This window comes from Urocampus carinirostris, chromosome 10 (assembly GCF_059441175.1).
Source record: "Urocampus carinirostris isolate Australia breed hairy pipefish chromosome 10, RoL_Ucar_1.0, whole genome shotgun sequence".
Taxonomy (NCBI): domain Eukaryota; kingdom Metazoa; phylum Chordata; class Actinopteri; order Syngnathiformes; family Syngnathidae; genus Urocampus; species Urocampus carinirostris.
Window position 1 is genome coordinate 15,801,343 of NC_142358.1, and position 20,887 is coordinate 15,822,229.

Genomic DNA, 20,887 nt, shown 5'->3' on the forward strand with positions numbered 1-20,887 from the left:
ATGCAGTTCTTGATATGTCCACTGAATGTCGCTAAAGCCACGCACTAATCCAAACTACCCACTCTAGCTGTATATGCTGACTACTATTTAACAAACAGAGAACATTTTTGGAAATGCCCATCCCAATTTTATTTATTTAAAATATAAGTTTTTGTTTAACACAATATGATTGCACTCACCTGGATTTATTAGCCCGTGATCCTTTACGTACCTCCATAAAATCTATATTTTTTTTATTGCGCTCTTGGTCAACATTTAAATAGCTGTATCAGTACTCGCAATAGTAGCATAGCCAATACCAGTGTCAGGTGCCTCTAGTGGCAATTTTATAATTTAAAAAAATAAAGGGATAATGAATTCCCATTAAATTAATGCAATGTTTTTAAAAATATACGTTTTGTCAGGTATGTAGTTTTGTTTAGATTGGTTTGGGTATCTGCATCTGGTTAGTCTAAAAACATGGTCTCAAATAACCCTATTCTTATAATTTCACTCTCGTTAATATAATTTTACATTACAAACCTCATCTCATCTCATTAGCTACACCGCTTATCCTCAGTAGGGTCGCGGAGGTGCTGGAGCCCATTCCAGCAATCATCGGGCAGTGGGCAGGGGACACCCTGAACTGGTTGCCAGCCAATCGCAGGGCACACGGGGACAGACTACTCACTCGCTCATTCACACCTAGGGACAATTTGGACCGGCCAATTCACCTGAAATGCATGTTTTTGGAATGTGGGTGGAAACCGGAGTGCCCGGAGGAAACCCACGCAAGCACGGGGAGAACATACAAACTCCGCACAGGAAGTCTGGAGCTGGATTTGAACCCACGCAGAGGTTCCCAAGACATGAATTGTGCCGCACATGCGCTAACCACTGCGCTGCCGTGCTGCCCGCATTACAAACCTGTTAAGTTTAATTTTTTTTTGACACACTCAAATTAAGGAGAGAAGACATCAATGGATTTTGAACTTGTGAGAAGAAACATTCAGATAAGAGAAGGCAAATGAGAAAAAATGTGATTTGTTTATGTTTACAATTTTCCACATATATTGACAAGGTATTGGATTTAAGACTCTCTAAGTGCATATACAAAAACATTAAATACATCAATAAGTGATTTTTTTTGTGAATTTCTTTTGAGACCAATGCGGCCTGCGGCTCAAAAAGTTTGCCCTCCCCTGATGTAAACTATTGCGCCACAATCTGCTTCTTTTTTACCTGACAAAATCTGAAGCAAACAGGCCTCCAGGTTTTTTATTTTTTTATTTCACTTTCTATGCACGTTATCATCCTCCTGTGGCGGAGATAAGAGGGGAAGAGTTTGATGATGATTAAAGGGGCTGAATTTCAAACTGCTTGAGATGATGAATGAGCGGTGAATTTGAGATGAAAACTTACTTTTATCTGCCCCGCTCAAGCCAAACTAAAAATGTATATATATATATATATATATATATATATATATATATATATATATATATATATTGCTATATAGATATACATTTAAACTATGTGGGGCATTTTTCAGTATGCCCCACTGATAGTGAACAGGCTCTTTATAATCTTTATGAACACTCCTTTTTTCCACATAAACAACGAATAAAGGTATATATCTACAAGCTCATGCTATTTATTGTATTGTGTCAGGGCTAGCGGATTATTCCAGCACTCCTTGCCCTCCTGGATTCTGGTGCAGCGGTTCTGCAATGCCCATTTTCTGCCCGGCAGGCACCCAAAGGATGCTCCCTGGTGCTGCTCAGCCCGGTCATTGTGAGCCTTGCCCTGGGGGGACTTATTGCCCAGACCCTCGGGCGACGGGGAAGCCCAATGTGGAGGGAATCCCATGCAGGGAGTCCTATGAATGTCCTGAGGGTAGGTTAAGCCACAGCTTTTGTAGTATGGTCATTTTCTCTGCAGAAAAACTATAAAATGATTTTATTTTAAAATGCAGAGTTGAAATTGATCACCAAATAGGTGCATTTGATGATGAGCAAAGAGTTAGATCAGATTTTACATCGAACATCTTACAGTACTTGATACTTTATAAACCTCAGTAAATGACTTGGCAATAACAACAGCAAATAATATACTGTAAAATTCAAGGGGTTGCATTGCTTTTACGTTCACTTCTTCAGACAAGTAATAAAATGAATAAATAATATTAATAAATACAAAAAAAAACACAGTAATCTATACATATTTTGTTATTTTTAGCCTTCAAAGAATGTTTTATCATTTTATTGGATCAATTTGTTCAAAACAACATCTACAAACCAGTTAATTGTATTTAAGACTAACTAATAAATTAGGTACATGAAAAGCCCCACGATTGGGTTGTAAAAATTCCACAAAGGCAAATTAGTAAAAATGATGAGAATGGAGATAATTTAACATGAAAGCGATGTTTTGCCATTTGTGCATATACATATATAAATATATGACAATCATTTTATTTGCAATTGTTTTTTTACTCTACATGTTCATATGTTAGGGATGGGTGAGTACTAATACCAGCCTTTTCAGGGTATCGATACTCGCAATGGCAGATTAACCAATAGCAGTGTCTGCTGCCTCTAGTAACAATTTTAACAATCCAAAACCTGAAATGGAAGGAATAATGAATTCCCATAAAATGAATTTAATATTAAAAAGCAATATGTTTGTTACATTGTTTTGTTTGCTCGTTGCTGCTCAAATAATGGATATCGGCACCAGATCCGTCTAAAGAATGTGGTCTCAAATATCCCTCTTCTTATAGTTTAACTGTTCCTAACAGCATTTCACATTACAAAACATATATCAATTTAAACATTATACATCTTTGCCTTGCTATTTAGGTGGGGGGGATTTTTTTAAGGGTTATTGTTCTGTCTTCTTTATTCATTATCCATTATCCGTTATCGGTCAGTTCATAATACGCTGCAAAGCCTCGGAGCCGGGACTCTTACTCTCAGCCAAAAGGCCAAGCTAAGGTCCTAGCCCTAAAGCCTTGCTACGATCATTGCGAATGCACCGTTCGCGGAGGTACTGCAATACCGGGCCGATGCGTGGAGTGGACAGAGCAAGCTCTTATTCCATCTCCGGATTACTAGATTGTACCATAGTCATACTTAAAAGATGTTTTTGTGTTATATCAAACTAGTGAAAGTCAGATATAACACAAAATAATCCTTTAAAGTATGGGTTTGGTACAATCTAGTACCTAAATAGATAAATAGATATCTAAAAATAGATAGCTAAAGGGTTTCGATACAGTTATATTCGAAAGTGAGTATGATTTTAGTTTAACAAAATATTTTTGTTGCCAAGTATTTGGATTTCCCTGCTCACAAACATGCTGTGCCTTTAAAAGACAACTTGATGATGTGGCTGTCACGAGGTGTGGAGGCAGGAGGCATGAAGGGAGAACTCAAATGCGTTGACGATCCATAAGTTTTATTTAATAAAATAAAAGTCGCCCAATACTCCGGGGCAAAACAGAACAATACAGAGTTCCTCCGGCACGAACTCAACAGGACATGGCATAACAGACTAAAACATGACAAGGCATAACAGACTAAAACAGGACAAGCATAACAGACCGGGATTGTGTATAAGAGTAGTAATAAACCAGCAACCGCAGAGCCCACAATGCAGCCTTAAATCAGACACACAATTAGTTGAACTGCTTCAGCTGTTGCCCAGAGGGCGGGGCAGACTGGTCACCAAGGTGACCGTGACAGAGCCCCCCTCTTAAGGGACAGCTCCCGAGGTCCCAAACAGAAAAAATTACAACCGACGAGAACAGGACAGGCAAAATCAGAACAGGTAAACAGGACAGGCAAAATCAGAACAGGTAAACAGGACAGGCAAAATCCGAACAGGTAAACAGGACAGGCCTCTACAGAAGAGTCGCACTCAGGAGGTTCAGGTTCAGAAGAGTCAGACTCAGGGGGTTCAGGTTCAGAAGAGTCAGACTCAGGGGGTTCGGGTTCAGAAGAGTCAGACTCAGGGGGTTCGGGTTCAGAAGAGACAAGACAAGACAGGAAAGACTGGACAAAATCAGTACAGGGAGGGTCAAACAGGCAGGCATGAAGAGTCGAACAGGCAGGCATGAAGGGTCGAACAGGCAGGCATGAAGAGTCGACCAGGCAGGCATGAAGAGTCGACCAGGCAGGCATGAAGAGTCGACCAGGCAGGCATGAAGAGTCGACCAGGCAGGCATGGAGAGTCGACCAGGCAGGCATGGAGAGTCGACCAGGCAGGCATGGAGAGTCGACCAGGCAGGCATGGAGAGTCGACCAGGCAGGCATGGAGAGTCGACCAGGCAGGCATGGAGAGTCGACCAGGCAGGCATGGAGAGTCGACCAGGCAGGCATGGAGAGTCGACCAGGCAGGCATGGGAGTCGACCCGACGGGCAGCGGAGTTGGAGTCGGCCCGACGGGCAGCGGAGTCGGAGTCGGACTTGCACGCAGGGGAGAGGGAATAGCAGGCAATCGGCACGGGAGTCGGACAGGCAGGCATGAGAGTCGAACAGGCAGGCGTCAATTCTTCCCGGGACCCCATTCGAGGCACAGCAAGGGCCACGACGGGCGGGGCCGTGGTTCGAACGGGCAGGGAAGGCCAACTCAGTAGGCGCCTGCCGAACTGCGCTCTCCAGCTCTCCCCAAGTCGCGCTGGGATCGTTCGCTGAGTTCTATTTGTTGGCTGGTTCATTCTGTCACGAGGCGTGTTGGCGTGGAAGGTGACCGGACCAGAACGGAGGCAGGAGGCATGAAGGGAGAACTCAAATGCGTTGACGATCCATAAGTTTTATCTAATAAAATAAAAGTCGCCCAATACTCCGGGGCAAAACAGAACAATACAGAGTTCCTCCGGCACGAACTCAACAGGACATGGCATAACAGACTAAAACATGACAAGGCATAACAGACTAAAACAGGACAAGCATAACAGACCGGGATTGTGTATAAGAGTAGTAATGAACCAGCAACCGCAGAGCCCACAATGCAGCCTTAAATCAGACACACAATTAGTTGAACTGCTTCAGCTGTTGCCCAGAGGGCGGGGCAGACTGGTCACCAAGGCGACCGTGACAGTGGCTGCTGTTCCTTTGGACATGTGCAGTTTCTTTACATGACAAGGCTTACAGAATGTGTGACACGAGTGCCACAGAATGTCTCAGAAACTCCCCTTAAACATTTTTGTTGTGCACGATTGACTCTGTAAGTATGGTATAACTTCATGTTTTTTATTCCTTTCTCAATTTTGCGGACTTTACTGCTTCACTTTGGATTTGTTAACATTTAGCACCCACTTGCAAACATTTTGTCTTATGTTATTAAATATATAAAATTTGGTGCAGTTAATTTCATTATTAGAATTTATTTTTGATATTTATTTTATTTTTTGGCTTGACTTTTGTGCATATGAGTCTGTCATGGTTGCCTTAAGTGACTATCTATTTCCATGCCGGGAGCCAGAACTGGGTACTTGAAATATATCCTTTCTGTTTTATTTTTTTACTGATGAAGGTTATTTACGCGTTTCTTTATTTTGTTGGGATGGTTCGATTAAAATTGTCTTCAACGCTTGCCAACCATCCACTTGTGAAGCCCTTTGAAACGGTTGCGATTAAGGGCCTTTCAAATAAGCTCTACTTGAAAGACACAAGTGCTTGATATGTGACCCCCCGCAAAGATGCCAACTACGGAAGCGGGCAAAGGCATAGCGGCTCGAGTCGACACGGCTGGCGGGGTGCCGTGCTTCAAAGACACTCGCCGCCCTCATTTCATCTTTAGGAAAACATATTGACAGAGTAAAACGAGGGCCGACAGGTGGTGTGCCTTTGAGCCGCTGGTACTCTGGGCAGCTTCATCCCAAAAGTGAAAAAAAAAAAAGTTTATATAACCATGTGGCACGCTAGATTTGGGCAAATGACGATAAAATGCATGAATGTGGCCTTAGATCACTCCATTCGTGATGGCCTGAGGCAAGATGCAAACTCTAAACTTGGAGCAGATTTTTCTACCACTGCACCAGATATAATGTTTTCTAAGTAATATATATATATATATATATATATATATATATTACAGTGAAGAAATTAGGTATTTGAACACCCTTGTCACAGTTGCCCATTGCCCTCACTTGGGCCCGCTCGTTTGGCACCAGCTGCTGCTCATTGCCTGATTGCCTTCCCTCCTATTGAAACTCAGTGCTCTCATTCACTTCTTGCCAGTCCGTCACCAAACCTCTGCATTTGCAAGACGTGTATTTTGACTCTGTCCAGTATCTTGCTCGTGTATCCGGTATCGACCCTGTCTGTCCCGTCCTGTCCGGTATCTTGCTCGTTTGTCCAGTATCCGGTATTGATCCCGTCTGTCCTGTCCTGTCCGGTATCTTGCTCCAGTATCCGGTATCGATCCCGTCGGTCCTGTCTGGTGTCTTGCTCATGTAACCAGTATCTGGTATTGATCCCGTCTGTCCTGTCCTGTCCTGTCCGGTATCTGCTCGTCTATCCTGTATCTGGTATCGATCCCGTCTGCCACTAGCATCTTGTTTTCCCGCGCCTGACTTCTCTGTCTCACTTCCTCTGGCCAGCGATCGCCGAATCGCTGGTGTTTGTGTTCCCGCGCATGACTGCCCCATTTCTGGAATATAAATCTTGTGTGAAAAAGTTACGTGGCTTGGTCCACCCTCTGTTCGGGTTCTGACAACACTGCTATTTTGCTATTTCTCCTACCTAGAAATCATGGAGGGGTCTAAAATTTTCATCGTAGATGCATGTTCTCTGTGAGAGGGATAAACTAAAAAGAAAATTCTACTTATTTTATTCACTGTATAGGTATAGTTACGATATTCTTCTCTCATTTTTCCTGTTTTTTTTCTAGAACATTGTTTTTTTTTTCATTAGGGCACAGCACAAAAAGCACCAATAATAACCAAAAGAAACTAAAAAAACAAAAACAAAATGATTGCACACAAACTTTTGGACAATACAAACTGCACAATATATAATCATGCACCTGAGGACAGTAGGCTTAAGTTTTTAAGTGCCTAGCCCCGTTCTGTTCATTTTATTGCAGGAAAATTACATTCAAAAACAAAACAAGAAATAAGACTTTTCTCTACAAAAATAATAATTTTAAAAAAATTCAGGCCTGCATTTATACTGCTAGCAACTTCTATAAAATGTAATACTTAAAGAAGGTATTTTTATCTAAAATATGCATTGTATTTATTTTTAGAAATGTATGTAAAATAGGTAGATTTCAAAGGTCATCCTCTAAATCATTCCGTAAACGAATACATTTTTTGGGTGTATTAATGGCTAAAAGATTGTTCATTTGAAATAGTGTTCTCTTTGATGAACAGTTTTTCCTCTTCCCCTAGGTTCAATCTCAGAGAATTTGTGCAGAGCTGGCTCATACTGTGGACCGCTGACCGCTGAGCCTCCCATCTGTCCGGCAGGCTACGTTTGCACAGAAGGGTCACGGTCCTACAACCTCCCGGAACAACTGTGAGTGTGCTTCCTTTCCAGTTTATAAATATACCGTAGTTATAAAACGTAATTCAGATAAGAGTGGCTCAACACGGTCGGACTGACTTTGCAGTGAATGGCTTTTCATCAAAAGTTTAACAAACGACCTGGTTGCCCGCCCTCCACAGCTGCCCCTTTCCTTTTTACTGCCCAGCCAACAGCTCTTCAATGAAGTTCTGTGATGGAGGCTCACAGCCTGTCAACACTAGCGGGCTTAGAGGATCCAAAAAGTGCTGCTGCAGTGTGTGCCAGGGTGGCACCTATCGACCCTATCTATCAAATATTTTCAAATGCCTGCCGTGCCCTCCAGGATACTTTTGCCCGCCAGGTGAGGCAATGTCACTGCTGTTTGTACATGAGAGAGAAAAAAATCGTTTTTTTTTCCACTTGCAGTACTGTGTTGAAACACATTCAGTGCCGTTGCTGGATATCGATGCAAATCATATATTTTAACAAAGCTGGGTGGCTGTGAATAATTCAACTGCTTTAAAATTGTTCCATACTACACTTACTGTTTGCATGATAAACAAGGGGCCCCCAATGTGGCCTTGTAAGAACACATTGGAAGACTGCTGACTGGGTCTGAAAATAGCTCACCTGTTATGGGTCATTGGTATTTTCGAGACAATGTCATTGTTAACTGGCATGTTGTTTTAACGGTAGACTGAGCCTGTTTTAACCTTACTTTTAAGACCGTGTGTACTGGACTATAAGGCATGCCTAAAAATCCCAAATTTACCATAATTTCAAAAGTGCACCATATTATGCAGTGCGCCTTTTTGTCAGGAAAATATTGATACTAAACTTAGGAAAAATGACTAAGAAACCTGCTTAACAAAAAAATCATCCATCCAGCCATCTGTTTATTTATCCATCCATCTATCCATTATCTACACCGCTTATCCTCACTAGGGTGCCTGGAATGGATAAATCATTGAATTGTATCATTAAATTGCTTTAGGAAATCAGATTTCAGAATTTTAGTTTATGTTCTATGAAATAATTTTCTTTTTCTTGAATTGTTTTTCATACAACCCTTGCTATTTCAATAGTAATTATGATTAAATGTGCCTTATAGTCAGGTTACATGATTTTTTTGGAAGGTGCGCCTAAAATACCGTGTATTTTATAGTCCAGAAAATATGGTGATTACAATCTTGTAAATATTGGTGTATTTAACTGTCACGACAATAACGGAATTAGGACCCAGATGCGTAACGTTAACCACAAGTTTATTGAGATCAAGAGGAAGGGCAGCGCCCGCGATCCGGTGCTTGCTGGACGCGGTAAGCAAGTCGCTCACAGAATCTGAATGTGTTCTGAATGCGGAAGTGGATCTTCCGGAGCGGGAGATGGTGGTGTCGAAGACGGAAAAAACGGGTCAATAGCCGGGACAGGAGAGCAAAACATGGTCGGGATCAAAAACAAGTCGTAGCCATAGACAAACGGGGAAATCAGGAACGGACGGGTGAAAAACAGGAGAAAAAAGCGGGACCGACAGGAGTCAGAGTCAAAATGCTTGCCTTGTAGAAACAGAGGTTTGCTGATGGTCTGACAATAGGCAAGTGAAAGGACTGAGCTTAAGTAGGACGGGCAACCAATCAGGATGCCAGCAGTGGCTGGCGCCAAACGAGCGGGCAAAGGTGAATTTAATCAGTCATATCGACATTAACGGTCAGTACATTTTTGAATAAATAATCAATTGATGAATTAATCCGAAGAAGAGAGTTTCATATTTATATTAGACCCTCCTTGACTTAGAGAACCACATCCATTTTTCAGATACTGTAAATTCCCTACAAGCGACCAAAAGCCACTAAGTTTAAAACACTTTGGCTTTAAATACATTGAGCCCTGTTCTTTTTTATCCTATTCTCATTTTTTCCATTCTTTAAGGAAAATGACAAGCTGCTTTTTTTCCACAACGCATGTGCTGTACATACAAAAGACTGCTGTGATGTCTGTAAACACTTTTTCTATTGCAGGGGCAATGTGAAAAAAATAGAATATGCCCGCATTTTCCCACTCATTTATTGTCAAGGTATTGAATTGCCAACTATTTATGTAGTTATTAATACATGAACAAATCTGATTTTTTTTTTCTACGCTCGAGACCCTTCTACGATATTTTTCAACATGATGCGACTTGCCAAACAAAATGTTTTCCCACCCCTGCACTAGCAAAAAAACACATTTGCTAAATGGACAGTGTGTAATATTTAGTGTGTCCTAGTAGTACAAACAATGTAATTCAGTAAAATAAACTATCACAACATTGTTTATTAAAAAAAAGCATGTCATATTAATCTGATCATCATTTCTACAAATCAAAGTTGAGTTGTCAAGCTTCTGATGCAATTCTCAATGTATATGTTGGTGATGCAGGAAAACACAATTTGGGATTATTCATCAGTTTGACATTAAACAGACTGAGAACATTGGTTGTTAGAATTTATTTTCTCTTCTTTCTTTTCCTTTCTCTGTGTCTTCTGGTATTCAGCTGGAAGGAAAAAAAGAGGGTGGGGATTTCGAAACATAATTGTGTCACGACCGGAACAAACAGTGGACCCAAATGCGTAACGTTTCACACAACACAAGGGATTGGGGGGATCAGGGAGAGATGAAAAAACAGTGATATGGTGCTCGCTGGGCAGGTTGAACAGGACGCCCCCCGGGACACAGCCTTTCACGGGTGTATCGAGGCTGAACCACGGCCAGAGATTTCTGACCGTGAAGCAGACGCTGTTGGGCGCTGTTGGACGCTTTGAGACCGCCATATAGACGAGATACAGCAGTGCTTTACTCGCGGTCGGAAATTCACACGCGGTTGGCCGCGCGAAAAAGTTTTGAGCTGCTCAAAACTTTGAGCACGTGTTAACCGCGGGTGGCACACGAGGTAATGACGCGGAAATGACGCGGAAATGACGCGGAAATGACGCGGAAATGACGCGGAACGACGTGCTCTGGCCGCGGCCAGGGCGTAATTACACATGGGTAGGACGGGAAATTTCAGCGGGTAATCGTGGGTGGAGCATGGTAATAGCATGTTCTGCGCCTGTATCGCGGTGTTATTACGTGAAATTAGCGTGTTACGCGTGTGACGGTCAAACGCCTTTCTCCGCGTATATACAGCGCGATTTGCCGAGCACACGTCAGTTGTGCTCGAGACGTCAAGGGGGTGAACATGGATCCCCGTCAGCGTAGTGACCTCGTCTTAATCCATTTTTATTTCTTGACATTTCTTTTCATTTCATAACAAGATAATAAAATCAAAATGAAAAACTATTACAATAATAACATATTGGCTTCTTCGGAGCCATAGCTTGAAATCTTGATCTTCACGGGACTGTGTCTTGAGCGTTTATGATTTCTACAGCCCGGTGTTATGCCGAGAAATGCATCTCTGCCGAGATTTGCATCCCCTCGCTACTACAGCCACTTTTACCTCGTTTTATTTCACTTTTATATCACTTTTAGGGAATGTAATGGCGAACATATAACCAAAACCACTTCATCTTGCATTTGTTGGGAATGTAATACAACTTAAACCATTTCGTCTTTGTTTTTGTTGTGAACGTAATCGAACGGTAATGCACAGCTTATATAAAATCCTCCCCCCTCGCGTGAACGCGCATTCTGCCGCGCTTCCAACAAAAGCGATCGTATTCTATATAAAACGCTAATTAAAACAATAAAGCGAGCTAATTATAACAATTGGGAGATCCTAGTCTATATAACGCATTTATTTAAACAATAAAGTGCAATCGTATTCAACAAAATGCGTTTGAAAAAGTCACCAACGTCAATGCACGCTTCCAACAAAAGCGATCGCAGCAGAATGCGCGTTCACGCGAGGGGGGGTGGGGGTGGGGGGTTGCGTAGGAGTCGGATTTGGGCACAACACCGGCTCGGGAGCTTTTATACCCGTGGTCCACACGAGAAAATGACGCGGAAATGACGCGAGGAGGAAGCGGAACAGTCGCCGGCGTCTGTTTTGCGGGCATACCACCGATGAACAGCGGGTTGGCCAATTTTGCGCATTTTTCATAGCGGGCAACCACGGGCAAAAAAAAAACGCAAAATTTTAGCGGTGATTCAGCCGCAAATGGCTGTGTGACCGGCCCCTTAAATAGGAAGAGGGATAATTAGTACACGAGTGGCAGCTAGGGCTGAAGGAGTGAGTGCAGGTAAGGGTAATCAGAGGGCAACTGACAGGATCGTGACAAGTTGATTTTATGTTTTTCGTAAAAAGTATTTTGTTCACAAGGAAACTAGAAGATGGTAGACCTTGGCACTAATTAGTAACAAAAAAAAATCTTTCAGATAAAATATTGGTTCGATTACCCTTTAATAAACTGTCACTTTTTTTCTTATATTTCATGAAAAAGGGACCCGTGACTTCAAGAGCAACCCTTGCCCTATGGGTTATGTATGTCCGTCCAGATCCAAGCTGCCCATACCTTGCCTTCCTGGCTCCTTTGGCAACCTGACAGAAGCAAAGCAGCTCACAGATTGTCAACCGTGTCCTGCTGACACTTTCAATCACCTCCATGCCCAGAGAGCATGCTTCCCTTGTGGCAGCTCCTCCACTTCGCAGCCAGGTTGGGCTACAGGCAACAGGATGTACATTGAATTATCCTGTAGAAGGGGCATCTAATCCAACAGAATTAAATGTTGCATATATGACATATTTTAGGATACACATGTCATTGTCTCCTACAGGACAAGTATTTTTTCCATTTAAATGTAATGGAACATTTACAGGAGGGATACGAAACTCAGTTTGGTTTTTGGGCGGGATCCAGACTTTCTGTTTTCGGGCAGGCCGGATCAGTAACAGAATGTCACCTTAAATGGTTTAGCTTACTGTAGGTTTTCAGTAGTGTGCTTTATCATTCAGCCTTATTTAGTAGCTTACCCTACATAATCTATTCGTGAATGACAAGGGATTTTTTTCTAAGTATAACACATTTATTAACAGTAGTGATAAACTAGGATTCTTATTCTTGGCATTAAATGTGTTGACTGTTCAGTGACTCTTGCGTTGTCACTGAGAGCAATTTCACAAAGTCATAACATTAACACACAAAATTCCCATCCCTGTAATTATCTTTAAACCACAATGACAAAAATATTTCATTAATATAGCAAATATTACATAGCAAAGTAAGACTTGTTTAAATTTAGGCGATTGATAAAAAGTAAGCACCAGTACCTTGAATTGGTTGGTATACCTAGTATTGTACTCCATCCATCCATACAGTTAGCCCATATTTATATTTTCTAATTTCTCTATAGGCTCATCTTCCTGTACCTGCATTGGCAAAAATCGCTCTTTTCAGCGCTCAGATGGCGCTTGCATGTGCAGAACCGGCTTCATTTTTTATAACGAGTTGGACTTCAAAAGCTCTACTTTTGACAGTGCACTAGACTGCCAGCCTGAGGTCAGTAATATTTCTATAACAGGTACCAAATTGAAGTTAGATTTATGGAACTTTGTGCAACTTGTACTAACTTTTGTATTTTAGTTATACCCTAGGTGCGCTCCTGGGCAAGTTCGGGTGGCGGCATCCAGAGAATGTGTCTCACCTTCACTTTACTCTTGTAATGTGACCTGTGGACCGCATGAAGGAAGTCTGGATGTGGAGATGGGCATGTGAATATCACTTCTGCTTTTGATTTGTGTTTTTATTTATCTCTACTGCAATAAGCTGAAATTTCATCAAATAAATGCAAATCAAGCACCCAATGTATTGCTTTTTTCTCAATCTTATCCCGATTTCCCAGCTGCCACTGTCAGCAGTATGTGTCTCCCGAAGAGTTGTGCGACACATCGTGCCTCTCCAGAATGCCTCAGATCTCGGCGGGTTTCTCTCCAGATGGAGGTTTGCTCCTTAGCATCAAAGAAAAAGACAGCACAGTCTGGACCACAGTAAGACTTTAAGCTATCCCTTGTGCGGATAATGCCGTAATTAACAGGGATGGGACGCTTGTGAATATTTAGTGCTCTCCCATGTGTGTGTGAGTGTGTGTGTTAGGATTAAACGGTGATTAAGAAATTTCTCTCAAACTTTGAGTTTTGCTGGTTGTGTGAAAGAAAACAAGTCCACAAGTCCTGCTTAAAATAATATCCCTTTTAGCAGTGTTTCATTTTTGTTGAGAATTTAAGTGAAAAACAATTCAACATACATTCACTTTCTGTTGCTCTTTACAATGCTAAGTCGACAGTCTGTTTCCATCTGCCACAACAGCTTTGTTTCCTCATAATTGTATTCAAGTCTTGCTCAGTTTTCTCACTCTATTTTCTAGTTTGCAAGACAGGCCACAGGCAGATGGCCACTAATTCTCTGAGGCTAAAAAGAGCACCACACGTTGGCCCATGTTATATCACTGATGTCCATTTTTGAACGTCCCATCAGTGCAAAAGAGCAGTCGTATTCAGTGACATACAGTCAGGAGAGGCAGTTGAGGCTGTGTAAATATATGGTTATATAATAATACCTCGCCACTTCGTATTTTGTTTTTTCCTGCTTTGCAGATTTTAAAATAGTCTTTATTGTCATTTATATCAACATAACGTGCCTTGTTTTTAGAAGACACCATACAGCAAATGTTATCCCTGGGCAGGTTGTGTGTGTATTTATTCGGGGGGGGGGGGGGGGGGGGGGTGTGAGTGTCTGTGTGCGTGACTATCATAGGCTGCTGAATGCTGTCAGTCAAACAGCAAGGTGGGCGCACAGGCCAATGTGCCTATGAAAACACACAGTGGAGCATGGTGACAGTTAGCTTTTAGCAGCTTGTTACATAGAGACGACATTCATAGATTAAATCAGACTCGGAGGAAAGTCAGAGGAGCGTAAATAAATGGTGATCACCAGTGGGCGCTCCGTTAACCATTATCAGGATAACCATTATCAGGTGCGGGAAGAAACCAAGGCAGCGTCGAGAGAGGAAAGCAATATCGGGGCTGTAGGTCTGGCCTACCCTGGCTAGGCTACATAGAACTGAGGCGGCGTTGGTATGGAAAGCAATGCAGGGGCTGAGGGCTGGCTTATTGTAGCTAGGCGTCGTTACAACTCTCAAAAGCCACCCCAGCCTACCCCTGATTGCACCTATGCTAGATGCATTACATATGAAACAGATGACCTAGAACTATAACTCGTCGGAAACAACTACATTCGGGACGGTTGTATTTTAATCATCCCAGAGGCTCAATTCGAAGTGTTTAAGTACTCTTTTAATTAACTTAACAAAATTTGAATTTCCTTTTTTAAATTTGCTAAATATACGCTATATCTTATGCATATTATTAATGCAATTTGTATGTATTGTATTACTGTGCTGAGCGTCTACAGAGTGAGGCATGGAATTATCTCGTCTAATGACTGAGGGCGATAGTGATTTTGCACAAACGTCAAACCATCCAGTAATATGTTTTTAATTGCATTGTCTTTTTTTCATGACATGGGATTTCCTATCTATTCACCCTTTTATTCAAAAGGCAACTTTGACTACATTTATAAGTTAAGCTAGTTTATAGTTTTGTTTTTTTTCTCTGCCAATCAAATAATGACTAAAATGTCGGTCCATTTATTTATAAATCTGACTGTGACTCATCAGACATGAACTTCATTGCTCATCATTGCATGCTATTCAATACATGTTTAATCATATTATCTTTTATTTGAATGCATTTTATTTTATTTTGATTAATCATTTTATATAGTGATTTAATTGTATTATTAAATTACCTTGAGATTACCTCTGATATGTAGTTTTGAAAGTTTTTGTATAGGGTGATGTAGATTTTTGCTTTGCCCGAAAATATTAATTCACAAAATTGAAATTTTACTTACCAAAGCTGTCCTTGGTTTAACAATTTTCCACACACACACACACACACACACACACAAATTAACACCAGGTCACTTTCATGGGACATTTAACATGTTTTCACACTAATTGATATTTATCTGTTTTGTTTTGTTTATCTTTTCTAGACTTTAGCGGATGTTTTAGGGCCTGACCCTCATACACAAAATACCGGCAATGCTTATCTGGTTCAATTTCACACCCAAGGAGTGTTTGGTGTGATTCCAAAACGAAGAGAGGATGTTGAAATCTTCTTTTTTGGTAACATTGAATGGATCTTTTTTTTTAAATGAGATAATTATTTTTAGACTAAGAGTTGGGATCAAAGGTTTACATACAATGTTGTTTACATACAAAATTCATGAGGTTTGGTTCTTTTATGACTCTATTATTGGTTTACAGAAAACGTGATTGAATCTGCTGGGCCCAAAATATACATACAGCAACATGAATTAGAAATGTTGGTCACTTAGAAAGTAGGGTCAGTGAAATGAGCTTCACTATATGGCCTCTTAACTTATTGTGAGTGATTATGAGTGACTACAGCATGTGACTTCTCTGAGGCCATTTAAATAGGGCCTATTGGATGCAAACGCCCACAAACTCTACAATGAGAAAGTCAAAGGAGCTCAGGATAGATCTGAAAAAGTGAATCATTGACTTGAACAAGTCAGGGAAGTCACTTGGAGCATTTCAAAGCAGCTGCAGGTCCCAAGAGCAACAGTGCAAACAATTGTTTTAAGTATAAAGTGCATGGCACTGTTTTGTCACTGCCATGATCAGAAAGAAAACACAAGCTATTACCTGCTGCTGAGAGAAAATTGGTCAGGAGGGTGACAATTTAAATGAGTATCATCAAAAAGCAGACCTGAAAGAATTAGAAGCTGCTGGAACACTTGTATCAGTGTCCACAGTCAAGCGTGTTTTGCATCTCCATGGACTGAGTGGCTGCCGTGCTCCAAAAGTGGCACCTTAAGGCTCGACTGAAGTTGGCGGAAAGTTCTGGCGTCAGATGAAACAAGAATCAAGCAATTTGGCCACAATACCACAATATGTTTGGAGTAGAAAAGGTAAGGCCTTTAACCCCAAGTACACCATGCCTACCGTTCAAGCAAAGTAGTGGTAGTATTATGCTGCGGGGCTGTCTTGCTGCCAATGGAACTGGTGCTTTACAGATATTTAATGGGATAATGAAAGAGGATTGGCTTCAAATTATTCAAGGAAACCTAAAGTCATCAGCCCGAAGATTGGGTCTTAGGCGCAGTTGTGTGTTCCAACAGGACAATGACCCCAAACACATATCAAAAGTGTTAATGGAATGGCTAAATCAGGCTAGAATTAAAGTTTTGGAATAGCACTCCTAATGTCCTGACTAAACCCCATTGACAAATTGTGAACAATGCTGAAGAAACAAGTCCATGTCAGAAAGCCGTCAAATTTAACTGAACTGCACCAATTCTGTCAATAGGAATGTTCAAAGATTCAAACAGAAGTTTGCCAGAAGCTTGTGGATGGCTACCATAATCGCCTAATTTAAGTGAAAATGGACAAGGGACATGTGACCAAATATTATCGCTGTTGTATGTATATTTTTGACCCAGCAGATGTTTTCACTTTTTCTGTTGACCCATAATAAAGTAATAAATGAACCAAACTTCATGAGTGTTTTCTGTGACAAAAAAAATGTCTGTTCCAATCACTCTATCGGAGAAAAATCAGAGTTGCAGAAGTAACTGGAAACTTAAGAGAGCTATGACATTGTTCTTCATAAGTGTATGTAAACTTTTGACCACAACTGTATCTCATTATTCACTTCTCAGGATCAGTAGATGACTCAGTACCTTCACAGAAGAAGAGGAGAACAACTGGAGATCATGCAAAAGACTTTACTGCCCTTTCTCGAATTCCTAACCCAGTTGCTTGCCTGTCTGCAGGAGACATGTTAATTTTCCATCTAACCATCAATTATACAGGTACAAAACAATCTAATTTTATTGTTTTGTTGATTATTTTTACTAATTTATTGCTCCCAATAAGATCGCAGTCTCAGCCACTTCCCGTTCTATGCTAAGGACCACTTGTTCAACAGTAACCCCAGCTGGGACTTTGGAGTCTTCAGGCGTGTGCATACTCTCATCAAGCAGTCCAATTTAAACAACACCTGGTAAGGAAGGCTCTGCAGGGATAACTTCAAGTATGGTACTTAATATTTTAGATGAATATTCTGTTTGATCTCCTGTCAGGTTCACTCATACTTTTTCCGAAACGGGAAAATATGTATTCGTGGACAGCAATGTCCCGGATTGGAGTTTGGTGGTAGTGGTGAGTGAGGATGGGACAAAATGTGATTCCCGGGCCTCGGTCTTCCAAGCCATGACCCCAGGGAGCCTTGTCAAGTATGGAGTTGTCAAGAAACACCAACTAAACAATTTACCTGATTGGGGAATGATTGCCGGTTAGTGTTCCGTTCTTGTATTCTTTTTTTTTTTATATGTACGAGATTAGAAAGTAAAATCCAGCAGACTTTAGCTTCTTACACAGACCACGGATGGATGGATGGTTATTTGGATACATGAATGAATGGGTGCATTGATCAGTGGATGGGTGCATGGATGGATGTATTTATGAATGGGTGCACAAATAAATGGAAAGATGAAAGAACTAAGGGATGATCGTACTAATGGATGATCGATTGATGATGAATTGACGGACAGTTAGATTGATGCATACATTGAGGGATGGATGGACGGATGGATGGATGAATAGAAGAATCTTATTATTCTTCACAGACAGTGTGATAACCATGCTTTTCAGTGCATAATTAGCCAAGTAATAGCTATGTTAATACATAGTAAGACAAGCATATTTAAAACAATGTATCATAAAAGCAGGCCTTAAATATGTTTGGAATGCATACATACAGGTATTTATTTTCATAACACATTGGCTTTGTGTGTAGGCATCCTAAGTCTACTCTTAGTGATCATAGTGGTGTCGGCAATAACAGTTGTGGTTCTTTGGCCCACCAACGCCAAAATGGTTTCTTATTGGAGGACAAAGCCCAGGTGGCGAAGCCTTGGAGACCCGCCACGTCCTCTGGAGTGCCTATGCAGTAGAGACAGGTAGAGAATGCCATTTTAAAAAGCGAAGATAATTGAATTACCTTTAATGTCGAACATCAAAACACGTCACTGCCTCTTTCCACCACAACAAATCCTTTGATTCCTCATTTTCATAGACCTCTTTTTCACTCTCTTAGCTCATGCTGCTCCCCAGGGAGTCGAGGTGTAGTAGAGGGAGCTGAGGCTGAGGAGCCCTCTATCTCCAAAGGTGGTAAGTTTCCTTTGAAATGAGCGTAGGCGGAATGTGTGACAAGTACTTTCATTCAGACTGTCGCAAACTTTTTGGGAACAAAATGAAACTTTGATACTGTAAAAAGACTCTGTGTTCCTTTATTCACTATACTTGTTTGTGAAATTGACCTAATTTCCATAATTAAAAAACCTAGCAGGTTAGCTTCAAATAAAGGTAGCATCTGACTTAAGACTGCGATCAATTGCCATCTGTTGTTGAGACAATACCGAGTTACTGAATAGAGTGGTAGACTGCTGCGCAAGCCGGCTGCTAACAATGTCGTAAGCGTTGCCGCGTTGCTACATGCTGCGGTGCCTGACATTGAATTAAAGAAATGAGCATCTGCAGGCCGTGGTCATAAGTACAGATGGACGTGCTTCAAGCAGGTTATAATTTGGATGTCATCTGTAAACATCTTCACTTGGAAATCACCTAGCGGAGGCCAAACTTGCTATAGGTTTTTCAAATTTTTTTTAGTTGAACATTTGGTAACTTCCTGGAAAGTAAAATTGTATTAATATTGTGACCACAAAATAATAATAAATGTGTAATTTTGATTTCCTACAGATATCTTAATAGTCATTTGTTTCTATAAATAGTTGGCAAATGTTATGTAAAATATGATTACCCCCAAGTGATTGATTGGTTACTTCAGCTCTGCATGTGTGTATTCAAAAACACATTAACTACAAGCATAAGTAGATTAACAGGCCCAATTATACGTTTTGCAAAATGACGAGCGGAATTACCGATGTACAGGTAAGATATGGCCTTATAAATCCAGTCCTGTGGGAATTATAGCCCCCTCCAGCCCAAGCCTGACCAATCACCTTCATTTGAGGGACTGAGCTCGCAGCAAACACCAAATTTAAGATTTAATTTTTGAGGACACAAGAGGAGGTGGGGCAGATTTTGGTTAAATCACCAGGCCTTCCATAACAACTCACCCGAATTTCGGGCTCGGCACGGGCTTAAGATCGTACCTTTACTCCATTGAAACAAGACTATTGACATTTGCCTTCACTCTGCTTCTGTTTACTTTTTTTATGCCCAATTGTTTACATACTAAGTAAACTGAATCTTAAAGTTCTGCCATGTCTAGTCTACAGTACAGAAGCATGTATGCATTTAGTTTAAAAGTATATGATAGAAAGTTTTTAGACTCAAGAGGTGATGACATTTTATCCAAAGTGATTTAAACTCCCATTTAGATAGACAATCATTAAAGAATGGTAACAACAAATGTAACGAAGGACCAAAGACGTTATCTGTTGAGTAACCTTGTATTGACTAGACGCGAAAGCTTTTTGTCTCTCTGAAGTCTTTTGTATTATTCATGCCGCTTGATAGCACATTTTAGTGTCCAGTGGCTGCATTAAACGTCCATAGAGCGTGACCAGGCAGCATTTAAGAGCTCCCCACTCTTTGATTGATGATAAAGCACAAAAGGGCTGTTATCACGTTGAACTGTGCTCGTATTTCCATCTCTTTGTTACCCTGTGTGATTTTAATTGTGCTCGTTATTATTCTTTACATGTACCGTCTTGTTCTGTCCAACTCCAGTGTTATTGTAGAGCAGGGGTGGGCAAATTATGGCCCGTACGGCCCATCAGGCTTTGTCAACCGGCCCACTAAACGAGGAATATAGTGACATAGATATATTATAATATGACATGATATAATATAATGCTAAAAACAAATATTGAAAATTAACTTGTAGATGCACGTGTATTTATTCATAAATGAAAACATAGGATAAGTCTCCAGGGGATCGGCCCCTTGGCTTAATTTTTTTAACTCGATTCTTTCCGCAACTCAAGATAGTTGTCCATTACTGTTATAGGGGAAAAGATATAATGAGACTGAGTTCCGATCTGCGTTATTCTGGCACAGGAATCGTATCTGACTGCTGTGATTTAGAGGAGTTCAATGTGAAGACGCTATACGACAAACTGGAGGATCAAAACCTGCACGTGGCTTCGCAGCTGGCGCGACATCGCAAAGATACACAGGAGTTTTATCTAAACATTAATCAACAGGTCGACACACTAAAGGTGAGTCTATATTCTGACTCTTGAAAAACATCCACAATCCAGATACACCCACTATCTTTTTCCTGGTGTTCTCAGACTATG

At 41.0% G+C, this 20,887-nt stretch overlaps 1 protein-coding gene and 1 pseudogene across 1 annotated transcript in view; one reads left to right on the forward strand and one right to left on the reverse strand.

Moving 5' to 3' along the window:
• Positions 1–20,887, forward strand: part of LOC148357910 (uncharacterized) — a 149,155-nt gene that overhangs the window by 117,135 nt on the left and 11,133 nt on the right. Inside the window, 14 exon segments of the mRNA XM_088345819.1 lie at positions 1,651–1,875; positions 7,379–7,505; positions 7,655–7,854; positions 11,915–12,127; positions 12,825–12,970; positions 13,055–13,182; positions 13,314–13,458; positions 15,527–15,659; positions 17,219–17,371; positions 17,436–17,562; positions 17,642–17,853; positions 18,358–18,520; positions 18,658–18,731; positions 20,646–20,806. Coding sequence (XP_088201945.1) covers positions 1,651–1,875; positions 7,379–7,505; positions 7,655–7,854; positions 11,915–12,127; positions 12,825–12,970; positions 13,055–13,182; positions 13,314–13,458; positions 15,527–15,659; positions 17,219–17,371; positions 17,436–17,562; positions 17,642–17,853; positions 18,358–18,520; positions 18,658–18,731; positions 20,646–20,806 — 2,207 coding nt within the window.
• LOC148357912 (U2 spliceosomal RNA) lies at positions 3,006–3,184 on the reverse strand (annotated as a pseudogene).